The 18,289-nt window shown below is 40.6% G+C and overlaps 1 protein-coding gene across 1 annotated transcript; it reads left to right on the top strand.

Moving 5' to 3' along the window:
• The first annotated feature begins 3,778 nt into the window (after positions 1-3,778).
• Positions 3,779-16,816, top strand: igsf10 (immunoglobulin superfamily, member 10). The gene is made up of 10 exons (XM_042487354.2): positions 3,779-3,958; positions 4,304-4,582; positions 5,986-6,115; positions 6,364-6,754; positions 7,278-8,045; positions 8,191-10,008; positions 10,135-11,706; positions 11,856-12,759; positions 13,910-14,276; positions 14,363-16,816. The coding sequence occupies exons 2-10, from the start codon at positions 4,380-4,382 to the stop codon at positions 15,893-15,895; spliced, it is 7,686 nt and encodes a 2,561-aa protein (XP_042343288.2). The 5' UTR covers positions 3,779-3,958; positions 4,304-4,379; the 3' UTR covers positions 15,896-16,816.
• The last annotated feature ends 1,473 nt before the right edge of the window (positions 16,817-18,289 follow it).

The following is an 18,289-nucleotide window of genomic DNA, read 5'->3' as shown; positions in this document are numbered from 1 at the left end:
CACTACGCAACACTAAACAAAGACAGACCATATTTGATTTCATTAGAAACATAAACAGACGAAGTACTATTTTGTGAATGCACAATGATTAAATTCAGCACAATTTAGCCTGCACACATCAATCAGGACAAGGAGGATCTGCAACCACATTACTGATGTATGACATAATAATGTGGCAACAGATCAATAAGAAGTATTATACTATAGTCTGCTACAGTCAAAGAGGAGCAAACATTGAACAAGCCAATAAATAAAGAACACAACATATTGAGAGTCACTTCGCTGGTCACCCCCAGAAATCACAGTAATGTGGATTCTTGCATATGACTTGACCAAAAACAGATATCCACCAAAAACAGTTTACCTTGCTAATTTATCCTACAATTTGTGCAGAAAAACAGTTGAATGGTAGATGGACAGCTTCCAGCCCACTCTGGCCTGGAATGGTTGACTGAACAGTTGAGAAACCAAATTGTTGCTGGCTGTTTCTCCTACATTGTCATGGTACAAGAACCTTCAAAGTAAAAAGAAAAAAAAAACAGCTATCAGTTCACAAGTATTTGGCCTATGTCTTTCATTTTGTAACTCCTTTTTAAAAATTACCAAATGTGGGCTTACAAAACAAGATATACTGTCTTTAAACTCCCTTCATGTGCTGTATACACAAAGTCACCTGATGCTTATGCTTCCCTATCCAAACTGTTAGTTGTTGGATGACCCAAAAAATATCAAGAAATTAGTGAAAAAAAGTATATTACCTTAAAAATAGGCAAAACAAAAAAACCTTCAACAAAAATGTGCCTAAAAACAACAATATTTCTGTGGAATAATTTTAAATATATAATTGCAATAACTATAAATATAGTATTCTAGACATTTTTCCCTAGCTTACAAAAAAAGCTTAATTTACTAATTTCTTGCAATTTGCAGATCTATTATCAAGTAGAAATTAACAACAATAAAAACCAAGATTGCAGGTTTCCCTGACATTAGCATGCAGTGTAAACACTCGGAGTAGTGTGGCAGGAGCAAATAACCATATAAAGAAATACATCACACTATAACGACATACTCCACCCAGAGTGAACTGACCACCTTTCATTATAACTCTTAATATAAACTAAGACACAAAACAAATACATAAAAAAACATAAATAGGCCCCCTTCAATAAATGTGAAGTAAAGAATCAGATTAACCTAAAATGTGCTGAATTATCAAAAGAGAATTCCACACACAAGGAAAAACATGTCAAGGATGTTGAAAGAGCGCCTCATGTAAGGGGATATTTTTTTCCAAATCGCACTATTCCTGTCATTCACCTCCCACAGCGGTGGGCCCCCAGTTGTAACCGAGCAATGAGCGTGAGGAGCCGCGGCCAGCACTGTATGTGTACAGATTCCTAAGAGCCTACCAGCTAGCTGTGACTTTTGACAGCCGACTCATTCCTGCACACTCCCTGTAGCCCACACTGACAGTCGAGAGAAGAAAATCAGTTTATCATTTCCCACTGTCGACCAGTCAGCAAGGGGATAAACTGTGTGTGCAAACGTGGAACTTCCTTAAGTCGAACAACATGCTGTAGAATCAAAACCATTTAAAAACTGTGAGGAATCTCAATGTCACCTCCAGAACTTTTAAGTACTTTAGCTTGAGGAATAATACAGCTGTCCTTGTGGTACGCTGTCATCTGGAGTAAATTAAAGCCAAAGAGAAACTGTTTCCTAACTGGCAAGAAAAGAGTTGGAGCAGATTCAACGTTGTGATCAGCGGAATTACAAACAAACAAATCATATTGTACTGGCCACATATGCATACACACACACACACACACACACACAACCCAATGCCCTCCCCATCATCTCCTCTCTTCGACCCTCTGAGCCTGTAATTTGCCATCTCTAAAAGGAGGTTTAACTCTAAAGTTATAATGACAATTGGATAAAGACATAATTAAATCTACGATGCACCTTCCCTCAATAAATAACCTGCTCTATTAGCAGAACAAATCCAATTTGATTAGGATTTAGACATAGGCATGAAATCCTGCATAATTGAATTAAGTCTTGTTTGTGTCAAGATGAGCTTGGAGAGAGGATAATAAAGAACACCAAAGGTTGTTAAAGTTTTGCGGTGAATCACACGTGTGGCTGTCAACAAGCCACTGACAATATAGGATTAATAGTCCTCTGTCAGCACTGTTGGTAAATCAAGAGTAAGACATTTACGAGAATGTCTTCCCTGCAGAGACTGTTACATTACTCTTCACGAAGAGTAACAACAGCTAAAGCAAACCATAGCAATAGACACTAATTATACTTTCTGGTTTCTAGTTAAGAAACATGATATACTGAAGCAAAATCAATAAGATTTAGCATCAGTGAGGAAGAGAAAAAAGAAAATAAATGTGAGGGGAAGAAGTGTTGTTGTCCACGTGTTGGTGTGTTGTCCAGATGTTCAAGTAAACAAGCCTGTAACCTGAGGTAGGCTAACTGATGAAAAGAACTCCCCACAAACCCTCATCCATGCAAATTAACTTACACATTTGAAATTAAGTTCAGATCTCTTTGCTTATTCCTCTGCGGTTTGGATATGACTAAAAGGTCACACTGTAGTCATTAACAGTCTCCTGTTACTAAATAAAGTGCACATTCTAAAAACAACTCCCTGCACATGTGTCTGTGTGTTTGTGTGTGAGTCTTTATGTGTGAGTCTTTATGTACATGCATTAGTGTTCAGAGTGTGTATATGTTTGTTGATGTTTGTTGTAGATGTGGGATGTGGTGAACCAGCAGTTTTGTGAGAGGGACTGTATTTGGGAGGCCAAAATGCACATTTTATGATTTAAAGGCAGTTTGAGATGTTTCATGAATACTGTTTACATGTGAATCATTCAGAAATGTTGATGTCACCCACGATTAGACGACATGCAGATTCTTGGATGTAAAAGTCGGAAAAAGACCGATGTAATCTCACATATCTGATACAGTTACTGTAAATACTACTAACAGGAGAATGTGAAAGGAAAGTCTGAGCCTCCAAATATGCTGATTTGTGGGCACAGAGGGACTCTTGGAATTCAACAAACTAGTGAAAAGAATTGGATTTTGGAAAAAAAAAACTGACCCCCACATGCCTGGAATGATGGCTGGTTTGTGGTTTTTATGATAAGCAACACACACAAATAAAAAACAAGGGATTCAAAAGGCCCATGTGGTGGGGAAGAAAAAAGTAAAATGCTCATTGAGCTCATCTGTAACACATTTTTCCTTGACCGTCATGACTGAATGGTGCTTTCATCTGACACAAAGAGTTTAACACAGAGTTTGTAGTGTAGACAAGCTTGGAGCACTTGTCATGCCATTTCCAAATTCAATTATGTACTATTTATTATTATGATACAGAGACAAAAATCATGTAAAAAAAAAAAAAAAGAAAGAAAGAAATAATGCCTACAACTAATAAATTGCATCAGGCAAGTATTATTCAGATCATTCATCTATGATGTGCCTCTGCAAAACAATTTGGTGACCTACTTCTAAAAGTTAATCACATAAATCAAATTATGTCTTGGCAGCAATTAATAATTCCATTCTTGTCCAATTCAGCTTGGGATTGGTTTGTGTTTTTGATGGCATTTAACAGCCTTTCAGATGGATGGTATTTCCAGCAGACCACTTTCCTGAGTATTTCATGGTAGCAGTTACTCTAAGATTACATTACAGCACATTACAGGGGGCGGAGGAGACCAAAGGGTGCGCTTAGTTGTAGGCGCGCACACAGAAATGACTCCCGTCCCTCTGCGCCTCAGACACAGCGCGCTCATCTGAGGAATCAAACTGGAGAACTACACTGAAACTGAATGTGGACTTTTTACACTTCCATCGGGATTTTAACTTTATTACAAGTGAAGCAGTTGCGTTTTCTACAGTGGTTGAAGTGCGGTGAAGGAAACCGTAGGTAATTCTAATTTTTTTATTTTATTTTATTTTTCATTATTTTTTCATCCTGTAGCCTATTATTAATACATTACCCTAAAATATCGTAGTTATCATAATTCTAAATAGAGTTAATATTTATCATTTTTGCATATTGTTTTGCATGTGACATTTTTCTTTGTTTCACTTTTTTCAGCATAACTGCGTGTGCTCTTATCAAAACATTTCCTTAATGTTTATAAATAATAATATAGTCTAAAACTTTTTTTTAAATCGTATCATTAAGTATTAATCCAACTTTTTATGACTTTTATAGGTCTATCTATCTATCTAGAGTAGCTATAACACGCTGTGCTTCTCTCCCCAGGTGGATTTCATTAATGGTTCGGGACATAGTTTAGCCTCTTTTGTCCTCGTGCAGCTGAAGCCCCCTCCCGTGCACGATGAGTGTGTGTGGCTGCAGCGCCTCATACCTGCAGAGGTGGCCGCTCATGGCTCTGTTGTTCTTGGCTGCTGTGCCGCCGTCGAGCGGTGACTGCCCCAAATCATGTGCCTGCTACGTTCCCACTGAAGTGCACTGCACCTTCAGATACCTGAGCGCAATACCTGACCACATTCAACCAGCTGTGGAAAGAATTAACCTCGGGTGAGCTTTCGATTTCTTTCCAGTTTTCAGCATACTGGCGAACTGAATATACTCTGGGGGAGGATTCCTGTGATTGATTTAAACCACAGACTGTCAGGTTATGATCAGGAATCTAATGTTAGCCACTACTGCCTTTTCAAAGTTTGAACTAGCTTAGCCCAGTGACTATTACTGGTAGCAGAGGCGTGTCTAGAATTTGGGGACACTGGGGCCTTAGCCTCACCTTCTGCAGCAGTGGTCCTTCCCCAGGATTTTTTTTTTTAATTACATATACACGCCCTATAATGAGGCATTTTTAATGCACTCTGGCACTTACCCTTGAACTGTATGCCCTAATGATTAAAAAATAATATTTGAATATTCATCAAACATTCAGAGCTGTAGCCTTAGACACCCAAACCTAATGACAATGCTGACTTGTTTGTAAAGGATATATTTGTCTAACTTTAAATAAATATTTAAAAAGAAGCTATTTTTTGTCCATTGATCATTATGATAGCTAGCCCACCTAAAATTTGTGATTTTAAATTAAACATTTTTACTAAGCTAAAACGGCTAGATAAGGTTATATTTTGCCATTAGCTTTCTTAACTAGCTAACCTAAACAATTATTTGCTGTAATGCAAATTTAACAACAAGAAGCTAACAGCAACCAGCCAGCTTTTTCTGACCGAATAAGCCAGTTTAACTCAAAACATCTGTGTGGGAGTGCAGGATCTTTACTTCAAAGAAATGTATCTAAGCAAATGTATATTTAGAATATATATACTTTATTTAACATAGGCAAAATCGAACTTTTGACAGTGTTAAATAACAAGCAAACAAAACAACAGGGCATGTTTCATCAAGATACTGTCTGAACAGTTTCTGACAAAGTAAGTATTTATGATGAAAGTATGTAATTGCTTTGCTGGAATGAGCTCAGCATTGACTTTATATGTCAATAGCACTTAATCTGCATCTCCATAACTTTCTTTTTTTTTTTTCTTTAACCTGTTAGGGCAGGACATCTTAAGCATTGTTTGTTCCTTGTAAGAACAGCTATTATAGTGACATCATCAATCATGTACCAGCAAAGCTCTCTCATCTTCAACCTGAGATCTAATCTGGAAAAGTGATTTAAGATTTAACATTTGTGTGGATGTGCAGGGCTTTAAATGAGGATCTTTTCCTTCTCCATTGAATGTATAGTAAGCATGATTGTCAGTTACTATTGCCAGTTTCCTCTCACAATATATATATATATATATATATATATATATATATATATATATATATATATATATATATATATATATATATATATATATATACATATATATATATATTAAATGCTGTGTTGCTTGGATGTATGCTGTTGCAGTTGATGAGCTGAAGTCTAATTTTAATTGCTCTGTTTTTAGGTACAACAGTATAACTGTCTTGAGAGAAAATGATCTTTCAGGACTTGAGAATTTAGAGTTGCTTATGCTGCACAGCAACACTATCCACAGTATTGATGACAGAGCCTTCCAAGACCTCAAGTCCTTACAGGTAAAATTAATGTGTTTGTAAATCTTTTGTGAGCAGTACAGACCTGTCTTGTCATATTGCAATACAACCTCACTGTACTGGAAAAGCAAAAGCACACAATAGTGTGACAAGACTGTTTGCACTCAGACTAAATTAAAATTTCCAATTATACTGCCATCCTTACAACAAATCATGGTATGTCTTAATAATTTGCTGTTGTCAACATTCATTTGACATACATCTACAATGTATCAATCATGTTCTCACAGGTCCTGAAGATGTCCTTCAACAAAGTAAAGGAAATCAAGAAAGAGACTCTTAAAGGCATGGACAGTCTACTGAGGCTTCATATGGACCACAACCACATTGAATTCATCAGCCCGGAGGCTTTCTACGGCCTAACCAAACTACAGCTGGTCCATCTGGAGGGGAACCACCTTCAGCAGCTCCATCCAGACACATTCATCACACTGAGACACAGCCAGGTGTTTAAGGTGTCCTCAGTGAAAAACATCCACCTGTCAGACAACCTCCTCACCACTCTGCCTGCAAATATCTTCTCGGGCTGCAGCCAATTGGAGAACCTCTTCCTCCATGGCAACCCATGGACATGTGATTGCCGTATGAAGTGGTTCTCAGTGTGGGCGCAGAGGAATACAGGTGAGGACTGTGTGTTTGCATTGAAATAGTCTGAAAGCATGTTTCCTTGCATAAATGCAGAAACCAAAACCTTGATCTAAACATTTGTAAACCTACATTTGCTAGCAGATTTATTAAGACATATGCAGTAAGTGGTTGCTAACTACATAGGTACTTTAATAGCTTATTCTACATAGACTTTAAGTGCTGTGTTTTCCTCGTACAAACTAAATAGTCCATAACATTGTGTCCAAGAAATGCATATTCAGGTGAAACATAAATCTTTGCAGAGACATCACTGGAGGCACAGATCATATCTTCATCCACCAAGAGAAAACACAATAAGACATGGAGTAACAAAACTTATACTATCCATTCATGACATGGCAAATGTAAAAATCAACTCATAAATTAGAATTCTGTATGATGATCTTTTCTAGTTCACAAATTTTACTGTTTTGGTTTGGCTGCTCCATGATGTGGAAACTGTAAGTGTTCTTTTCTTACAACTTAACGCTACACCACTGGATTTAAATGTTTCCAGGTGTGCTGAAATGCAAGCGAGACAGGAGATATCCGAGGGGCCAGCTGTGTCCTGTTTGTGAAAATCCTGCCCCTTACAACAACAGACCTCTTTCCCTTCTCTCCGGTGACAGCTTCACTTGCACCAAACCCTGGATCCAACCCCATCTAAAGCAGAGAAACATCAGCGTGGATGAAGGGGACTCTATACCAGTTTCCCCCAAGGACTTTATCGCCCCACTAGGCTCCATGCAAATGAACCTGACTGACCAGTTTCACAGTGATGCCAGTCTATCCTGCACTGTCCAGAGGCCCTCTGCTTTGGAGAACCTGACACAATCCTTGGAGGTGGAGGAGGAAACCAATGTGACAGTGATCACCACTGGCATAACTACTTATTTAGTGTGTAACATTGACTATGAACACATACAGCAGTTGTGGCAGATCCTGGCTACCTACAGTGACTCTCCCATGACACTGGAGAGGGGCTTAATGCTGGCCAGAAGCCCAGAAATGGTGTACAGGTATAGCCAGATGAAAACAAATGAAAGAGAGGAAAGAATTCACACAAACATTGTGGCTGATATTAAAGCCTCCCCTGCATGGTTGATGCAGGGAGAGGTGAGCTTCCAGCTAGACCGCACCACTACTACTTTCTCTACTTTGCACATTAAATACCAGTCCACGGTCAACCTACGTGTTGAAAACACATCACCCAAGAGGGACCGCTATTCCTGGACCATGATCAAGCGCGATAATCAAACCAAGACTGAGCACACTGTAGTTGCAGGTGGGTGTTGGAGATAAATGCTTATACTTTTAATTTACCTTCACTGCTGTGTACACTTATCTGTAGTTAAACTCTTAACTGATGCATAAACATCTACTATTAATAATTTCTTTCATACAATATTTATTTTTTATTTTTAACATAGGTGGTGTGGTGCAATTAAACTGTCAAATCCAAGGTGAACCAAAGCCTTTGTTAGAGTGGATTTTACCTGATGGAAGTAAGGTCAGAGCTCCTTACTCCAGTGAGGACAGGAGGATCATAATCACTGCTGAAGGGAAGCTCACTGTACGGGGTGCAGATGCCTCAGACACTGGCCTCTACCGTTGTATTACCACAAACTACCTGGATGCAGATGTCCTTGTCTTTCGAGTGACAGTTCTGTCCCCTGATGTGGAAGAGACTGAGGTTAATGGTGTCCAACTTTCAAGGCCACAGGGTGGAAATCTGGCATTGGACTGTGGCTTCCCAGGGAGTCCAGAGGCCTCGGCACAGTGGGTACTCCCTGACCACTCAGTTCTGGATAAGTCACATGGGAACAGGAAGGTGTACGAGAATGGGACCTTGCTAATTCAGGGACTCACAGAAAGGGACAGAGGATTTTATAGGTGTTTGGTTTCTAATCAACTGGGAGTTGATCTGCTCGTGTATCAAGTGACGGTGACTGGAGAAACATCTGAAAATGTGATAGTTTTGGACACTGAGGGATCAGGAGTGAAAATAGAGGGCACAATTGACCCTCGCTTGACTGAAAACACAGTCACGCTCAATGAGATCCCCTCTTCCAGTCCTTTTGACAGAACTAGTCAGGAATCCAGAACTATCACCTCAGATCGACCATACCCAAGACTCAGGTCAAGGGGTAGAGGAGGTGCTGGAAGTAGACTGGGACACAGAAGGAGGGGGCCAATAAGCAACAGACGCATGTGGAGTAGTAGGGTGTTTGATAAAACTCCCAGGAAAGTGGACCCCCAGAAATTTGCAGAATTTATGAAAAAGGCTCAAGATGGACCAAGAACAAAGACCAGCACAGATAAAGAGGAGGTAAAATATGAAGACACAAACACTGTTCTTTCTGGTGATGGTGAAATTGGCTCTGGTGAGGGCCATACTGATCAAGATCATCTCATTATTGTACCAAGTATAGTCAAACCAACTACAGATAATCTACACAAACATAGAACATTTGGACAAGAGAACAGCAAGCCTGAAGTGATAGCAACCACACAGGCAGGACAGGGTAATTTGATTGATTTCAGTCAAGAGACAGAAAATACAAACACACCAACAACAGAGTCATATATGCAATCAGATTCTACACCAATTAGGTTGGCATTCACACACCTTCCAACAGAATGGAGTGAAAGTCAAAGTGATGCAGTTATACCATATGAGACAATTTTACGCAATGCAGGCCTTGATTCTCATGCCCTGGAAAGAACTACCAAGCCAATCAGGCGTCCAGTCACTCTCCAACTTACTGTGACAGATACGTCACAAGAAACTCAGCTGCAGTTCTCAGGAGGACAACCCACAGAGCCAGAGACATCCACTGGGGCAGCACTATCATTTACCACAGACCCTCATGTCACCCCAATGAGGGACAGCCCTGGCCCAGGGGAGCTATTCGTTCACACAGCCACAGACCCAGAAAGCCAGACGACATTCACAGCCGTCACCACCACAGAAAGACAGCAAGATGAGATAACCTTCCACACTACCCAAACAATCAAATCCCCTCGCTTGCCTGCCGGATCCACCATCATCTCCCAGCAGCAGATCCATATCATCCCACACAAGAACAGCAGAGGAGGGGGGCGTAGAAGGACTTTCCAAGGCCGCAGGAGGATCATTAAACCCAACAGGATCACTGACATACAGTCCTTCATGAATAAACTCAAACAGCCGTCACTGAAGAAGGAAGGGAATGCCACTGTGCCATATAGAATTGAACTGTCCACAGGTAAGCACCATGTTGTGTTAGCAGATAGAGAGTTTGTTACATTTTATGTGCCATTTTTGTGTGTGCTTCCTTAGCTGATATCTTGTGTTTCTGTGTTTCCCTTTTTCCTAATTTTTTTCCCCTCAGACTGTAACTGTGATGAAGACAAAAAGAAGACAGTAACCACAGATCTGCAGGTGGTCACACCAACAGTTTCCTCCAGTTCATCTTTACACAGAACAGAGAGACCTTCTTATCAAAAACCTCCAACTTCTACCACAAAATATTTTATTGGTTCCAATGTGCCCTCCACCCATACTGAGTCTAGGCCAGATGTTTCCAGTGGGTACATAACATCTGCTGATGCCCCTGAATTTGACCCAACAATTGATCCATTTTTGATACATAAAAAGCCATCAATCTCCACAACTACCACGACAACAACAGCCTCTAAGGTTATCCGTGGAAGAATTCCATGGAACAGGTTGTTTGGAGGCAGAGAGCGGGAAAATATACTAAGCAGGCTAAGGAAGCCATCCATCACCAAAAAAACAACTACAGCTAAAACTACAACAGTGATCCCAACCACAACCCCTGCTGCCATACCCACCAGCACCGCAAACTCAATTTCTGAACCTGAGACTCTATCCCCATCCAGAAACAGAGTGAGCAAAGAGGGCTCATTAGATGAAGACTATGGAGATCTGTCATCTGCAGATTTTGAGTCCACAACACTGGGACCCAGCTTACACCATCTGACTCCTACCAGCCCATCCTATTACTCCAAGTCTGCCACCACTGCTGAAACACCACCAGAATCACAGACTCTACCCTCCCCACCTACTGTCAAACCACCTTCAATTGACGACACTTTATCATCTGGGTCTGGGGCACTACCTGATAACTGGTTTGTAGTCAGACAGAGGCCTGGTGGAACAAGAGGACGGCAAGGGCGAAGGAGGAGGCCCTTCAGGGGCAAGAGACCCTTCAAGAAACCTGCAATAACCAAATTACACCCTATTCCCACAACTGAGGCTTTAACTACAATGGAGGCAACCACACTATCACAACAAACTGTTTCACTCTACAAACCCCTTTACACACCATCTATGAAAGAGGACAGAGCTCCAGAAGTTGTTTCCACTGACCAAACATCAAAGGGGGAGACTGACTTTGAGGAATTTAACTGGAGCACATCTAGCAGTTTACCAGCCCATACAACAACTAAGACACCTTTAATCCCTTCAACCACATTGACCCCCACCACTACATTCATGCCAATTACCACAAAAGTGACTTATACAACAGCTCAGACCAAAGTCCACAGTAATATCAGACCGCCAATACAGAGGAACAGTGGTCATGCCACTCGTAGGCCATCAAATAGGAGAATCAGACCTTCTGTGCAGAGTGGTAGTGCCAAAGACATTGCAGGTGAAGGCCTTGATACAATGGTTATCCTCACAGCTGAACAGAACAACTTAGACCCACACAATGCCATCTCTAGTGTTTACAATCATGTCACTGACAATGAAGCCACAGGTGCCAATGTTGCTGGCTTTGAATCCACTACAAAGGCCATGACAAGCAAACCGAAGATAGTTGGGGGCAATGCAGCCAGCTTCACCGTATTATCCAACTCAGATGCCTTCCTCCCATGTGAGGCTGTTGGCAGCCCTAAACCAACTATAACCTGGAAGCGCTTGTCCACAACCACAGGTACAAAAACTATTTTATCAATTGGTTTATGTTTTTTTCACTGCTTTGAATTTGTATTTGTGTCAGTATTGTTGTAGCCTTGATACTGTTTGCATATGTCTGTAAATTATATGTTTCTTAGAATAAATTCTCTTTCTCTATTCTTTTAGGAAACACCATTACAGTTAATGGGCGAATGGGCAAGTCTGAGGTGTTGAGCAATGGCACACTGTTGATCCAGAGTGCCAATATTAAGGACCGTGGCCAGTACCTCTGTCTAGCTGAGAATGATCATGGATCAGATAAACTTCTCGTCACCCTCTCTGTAGTGGCCTACCCCTCACGCATCCTGGAGCCAAAATTGCGTGAGATAAAGTCTCACGCAGGAAACACGGTAGAGATTGAATGTAAAGCAGAGGGTCGTCCAACACCCATGATTTCCTGGATCCTGGCCAACCGAACACAGGTCAGGGGTCAAAACACGGAGAAGGGAAGAGTATCAGTATCTTCTGATGGGACTTTGACAATTGAGCAAGTGTCCGTTTATGACAGAGGTCATTACAAATGCATTGCCAGTAATCCAGCTGGAGCTGATACTGCTACAGTCCGACTGCAGGTGGTGGCAGCTCCTCCAGGTATTGTGGAGGAGAAACGACAGCAGGTGAACGCAGGTGTAAGCCAAAACTTGTGGTTACCCTGCACTGGCCAAGGCAGCCCCCAACCTACTATTCACTGGGTCCTCCATGATGGTTTAATGGTACGATCTAACCGACCTGCTAGTGACACAAGGATATCAGTGTATGGGAATGGAACCCTCCACATTAAGGATGTGACTCCAGCAGACAGTGGCAAATATGAATGTATAGCTACTAGCTCTACTGGCTCAGAGAGAAGGGTGGTGACTCTGACAGTAGAGAGGAGAGAGTCAGCACCTAAAATAGTGGAGACATCCCAGCGCATGACACAGTTGGTCTTCGAGGATCAGCTCAGACTAAACTGTTCAGCTACAGGAGACCCTAAACCCAGGATCATGTGGAGGCTGCCCTCTAGAGCTGTGGTGGACCAATGGCACAGGTAAAAATGGTACTATCATTGGCAGTAATACACGGAAGAATAGATGGTAGCATTTGCAATGAGTTTGAAAAATTAGGAGGTGCTGCACTGAATCGAGAAACTTGGTGTTGTTAAAGTAAAAATCAGGTGCTTTTTAATGACAGAGGAAGTAGTTAAATAAGAAAAAAATAAATAAAAAACAATGACTGTTGAGTTTACAAGTTTAATGGAAGTCTGTGATATTGGCTGGCAGTCTGTAAAGCATCTGAGGTAAAAATTCTCTATTAATTCATGGAAAACTGCCTTTTGAAGAAGGCCTTTATCGGGGTATGATTGCTAATATTTTTGACATTCTTATTCTTAGTTAGAACAGTTGACATTGTAAATATTTGCTTAAGAATAGTTGCTTAGTGTATTTGCATCTGTTAACAATATTTATGAAATCTCCCTCTACAAGTGCAACATTAGACAAAAAAAAACAGCTGGGGAAAGCAGTTGAGAGCATGTTATTTTAAAGAAATGCATGACAATGCAGAGCTGGAGATTTTCAGTTCATTCATTACCAAGGCTCATAAAAGCTCATAAAATTTTTGTCTCTTCAAGCTCCGCTGAGTTTGTATTTATTTCAGTGTTGTTGTTGTTGTTGTTGTTGTTGTTATTGTTGTTTTTACCTTTTATAGATTTTCTTTGCAACCACAGTGTTCTCATTTGAGTCTTCTTTTATGTGGTTTCTATTTATTTTATTGCAGCAATATAAAAAGCATTCATTATTATTACACAGATGACTCTGATGTGTGAAAGCACAAATCATGTTTTTTTGTAGTTTGTGAAGAATGTAATTATGTAAAATAAAGTTTTTTTTTCTCAAAGCAATGCACAGTACATACATTACAAAATAATTTATAAAATTTTATCAATGCCATAAGGCAATTATTTTTCAATATAAGTTTATAACAACTTTATGAACTCTCAAAAAGCACATCCCGGGAATCAAAGTGTGTTTGTAGAATTCTCATAATGCAAGTTATAACTGTATAGAAACTCATAAAGTGGCAATATTGTATGTATAAATTCCCCTCGTGAATAAATAGTGCCCATTTGTATTTGTTCGGGCTCTGTTCTATCCTCTCAGAATAGTAATTCTCTAATTTTCTGTCATGTATTTTTCCAGGATGGGCAGCAGAATTCAGGTCCTGGATAACGGCACTCTTATTGTCAGCTCTGTGAGTGATAAAGATGCTGGAGACTACCTCTGTGTGGCACGAAACAAAATTGGTGATGATCTCCAACTCATGAAGGTCAGTGTGTCAATGAGGCCTGCCAAGATAGAGCCTAAGCTCTATGGAAAGAAGAAGGTACCCTATGGTAAAGACTTTAAGGTTGACTGTAAAGCCTCAGGAATACCAAAACCAGAGATTTCCTGGGGTTTACCAGATGGCACAGTGGTTAACAGCGCTCTTCAGTCTGATGCCAGCAGTGGAGGGGGACGAGCTCGACGCTTTATACTTTTTGACAATGGAACTCTCTACCTAAACCAGGTATGCAATGGCATGTCATCTTCCTCTATGAAACACTGAAAAAAAACTTTTCAAAAGACTTACATAAGTATATTTTGCTTCTCCAGGTTGGTATGTCAGAGGAAGGGGACTACATCTGCTATGCTGAAAATCAGTTGGGCAAGGATGAGATGCATTTACATATCACCGTTATGACCGCTGCCCCCAGGATACATCCAACCAGCCAGACATATGCCAGGGTAAAGCCAAGAGGAAACATCCGTTTTGACTGTGAAGCACTTGGGGAGCCAAAACCCAAAATCCTGTGGATGTTGCCTACCAATGATGTCATTGCAGCATCTAATGAACGCTACCTAATGCATGTCAATGGCTCCCTGGATATCAGGGATGTGAAGCTTGTCGATGCTGGGGAATATGTTTGCATGGCTCGAAACCCTGCTGGAGAAAATCGACAAGTCTACAAGCTTGATATAGAGGGGAATCCCCCAGTGATCAATGGCTACCGGCAGAACAGGACTGTAATCAAAGATGTGGCAGCTAAATATTCCAGGAAATTAATAGACTGTAAGGCCGATGGTGATCCCACACCGAGTATCACTTGGATTATGCCTGACAACATCTTTCTGACAGCACCATACTTTGGCAGCAGGATTAATGTCCACATTAACGGGACGTTAGAGATTCGAAACGTGCGGCCGACTGATACAGCTGAGTTCATCTGCATGGCAAGGAATGATGGAGGAGAGGCAGTAATGGTGGTTCAGCTGGAGGTGAGCAGTGTACTCCGAAGGCCGATCTTCAAGAACCCTTTTAATGAACGTATTGTAGCTCGGGTTGGGAAAACCACAGTTCTGAATTGCTCTGCTGATGGATACCCAGTGCCGGATATTACTTGGACTTTGCCAAATGGAACACGGTTTATGGATGGTCACCACCAAGGTAAAAATGGGACTTTAGTCATCTACAACACTGGCAGAGAAAATGCTGGGAAGTACCGTTGTGGTGCCAAGAATTTAGTGGGTTACATAGAAAAACTGATCATTTTGGATGTCGGGCAGAAGCCTTATATCCTGACAAGGCCTAGGGGAATTATACGTGCTATGTCTGGAGAGCCTCTCTTCCTACATTGTCTATCTGAAGGGAATCCTAGACCCCGAATCTACTGGACAATTCCTGGTGGCCACACTCTTACTCGACCTCAAGTCCTTGGACGCTACAAGTTACTAGAGAATGGTACTTTGATTGTTCAGGATACAACTCTCCATGACCGAGGGAATTACATCTGCAGGGCTCAGAGCGATGCTGGGGAGGCTGTGCTCACTGTCCCTGTTATTGTCATCGCCTACCCACCACGGATCACAACAGGGCCACCTCCCACTGTGAGGGCACTGACTGGGACGCCAATCCAGCTCAACTGTGCTGCTGTTGGGATCCCCAAGCCAGATATCACCTGGGAGCTGCCTGATCGTTCAGTTCTGTCAGCTGCAGAACAAGGTCGGCCAATGGGTAGTGAACTGCTCCATCCCCAAGGGACACTTATCATTCAGAGGCCAAAAGCCTCAGACTCTGGGACATATAAGTGTCTGGCCAAGAACCACCTGGGTACTGACTCCAAGATCACATATGTACATGTTTTGTGAGAAAAAGACAAGACTGTGGGAGGAAGGTAGCATATCCGAATGTAAATATTTACAGTCACTTGTGTCTGCAAGAGACATGTGCATGTTTTCTCACATGTGGATTTGTGAGGGTCATGGATTCTGGAATATTGATTTAAAAGTGACAAATTTGGATTAAAAAATAAACAGAGCACAAGAAGAGAAAAGAAACAGACATTTTAAAGGGAAAAAACTTTTTTTTTTTAAGTGGAAAACCCAGTCTGGGGTTAGAAAGTTGTTATTGTAACTTTGGAACCAGGGGTCTGGAAATTCATAGGTGGTTCTCATTTGGGGTGGTCCTCATGGGAGTGAATAGGCCAGTGCGTAGAATCGAACTTGAAGTGATTTCTCTGTCCAGGCATTGCTGGCTGCACAGAGGGATACTATTACACCACATACAGAGAGGGAGAAAAATTGTGTTATAGATTGAAAGAAAGAAAAAAAGGCTCCCAAGAGGCTTGTAATTCCCTTTGGACATTGGCCAGAAGTTGTTGCTGCCATGACACATTGCTCTGTCATTGAACAGCAAATGAGAAAGACAACAGACACAGTATAAGATACAATATCTTTCAAGAGCAATTCATCCAGTTTTACAGTGGAAGAAAATATGCTTGTTTTACACTGGATACATACCTGCATGGACAGTACAGTGCTTTTATCAGATCTGATTTCTTTATCATACTTTTTATATTCTCATAAAGCAGATTCCTTTATGTCTATTTGCAGTGCAGTTTATTGGTCAAAAACAAATAAAAACACTCTATCAGTCGATTGTGTTGTACACAAGAATTTACAGTAATGTTATACATTATGCTAATCTGTAACAGTACAACATGTATATGTATTTGTAGTATCTACTTTATCAAAGTATGGGAGACAAAATGAAATTAAAAAGGAAACCTAGTTCTTGTCTTTTTTAATGTTTATAATGCACTGTTTGATACACAAAAATCTTTAGGCTATGACTTGTCATATATATGAAACATTGCTGTTGAAGGTACATGGAACTGGCTGTTAGGACTGGTTGGCCACTATAATGCTGTTGTAATGAAGGTCTTTAGGATTATCCAGTTGCACCTCACACTACAGGAGAAGGTGATGGCTCTGGTTGCTGTAGAAATCTTCCAGATACACACAGTTTTAACTCTCCAGCTGTGAAAACAGTTCTTTACCCAGCTCTTCACTGTGTAAGACCCACAGGGGAGCCTTTGGTTTTTGTTTGTGATTGAGCGCTGATTTTACTGCGCTCCTGCAAATGAAACAGAGGGATGAAGGAGGATCCTTAAAAAAAAGACAGGAGGTGGGGTGGGGGGGGTTACATATCTTTTTAAAATATGAATCTGTTGATTTGACATAATATTCCTGCATCCAGTCAAGTCGTATATAAAAAAAAAAAAATATATTACATGCAACACAAATACTTCGATTTATATTTCAGTAAACGCTCTTAAGATACGGTAAGAGTGAGATAGTCTACTATAAAGTGATGTTTGCTCTCTAATCACTGAAGTCTAAACCCCTTTTTAAGGGCATTCATGAAGACAAATGCCCCCTATCCCTTAAGGGCAACAACTGGAACCAATTTCTCAGTAAATTGCACAAATTGTGAATAGCCTATAATCATGCACATTTAAGGTAGGCAAACACTTCCTTTCTGTAACCCCTCATAAATAATACTGTGACTTGTGCTGAGGTTATATCTTTTTACACTAATTAAGGAAGCAAGAAAAAACAAGCAAACAAAAAACTACATTAAAGATTCATTGTGTCAGATTTAGGGGGATACATTGGCGGAAATGAAATTTAGTATAAGAGTGTTTTCTTTAGTGTATAATCACTTGAAAAAAATAATAATAATTGTGTTTTTGCTTCCTTCCTTCTTGTATCTACATAGGGAGCAAGTCCACATCAACGAAGCTCACCATGTCGCACCACCGTGTTTCTACAGTAGCCCAGAACAGACAAACTTAACACTAGCTCTAGATAGCGCCATTAGCGTTTTCAAATGAGCTACCATTAATAACCCCTCCACGATGATGCAGTGCAGTGTTTATGCAGTGTTTTTAGCTATTTAAATCACTGGGTATATTTGTTTTGGAGAAGACCTCTCTGGAAATTACACTCCAGTAAAAACCTCCCAAACATCTGTATCTTAAGTTTTAAGAGAAAAAGATGAGAACAGAAAGACACTAATTTGTAACATGAAACTGACTTATTCAGTTTATATTTATGACTTTCAATCACCTGGTTGATTATTTTGGAGAGGAAGACACCTCTATAATGTGGCTCCTAGTTAAAACTTCCTGAACAACAAACTGTAAAGGAATTCTAACCAGGAGAGGGTTATACTGGTTGCAATCTGCAGTCCTCATAGAT

Source organism: Plectropomus leopardus, chromosome 6 (assembly GCF_026936395.1).
Source record: "Plectropomus leopardus strain MGB_pleo_1.0 chromosome 6, ASM2693639v1, whole genome shotgun sequence".
Classification (NCBI taxonomy): domain Eukaryota; kingdom Metazoa; phylum Chordata; class Actinopteri; order Perciformes; family Serranidae; genus Plectropomus; species Plectropomus leopardus.
This window is presented reverse-complemented; position numbering and strand designations above follow the sequence as displayed.

Excerpts from the sequence above, each read along its gene's own strand:
- igsf10 (XM_042487354.2), top strand. The coding sequence starts at position 4,380 with ATGAGTGTGTGTGGCTGCAGCGCCTCATACCTGCAGAGGTGGCCGCTC. Across the intron at positions 4,583-5,985 it reads GTGGAAAGAATTAACCTCGG|GTACAACAGTATAACTGTCT; the intron begins GTGAGCTTTCGA and ends CTCTGTTTTTAG. Across the intron at positions 6,755-7,277 it reads GTGGGCGCAGAGGAATACAG|GTGTGCTGAAATGCAAGCGA; the intron begins GTGAGGACTGTG and ends AAATGTTTCCAG.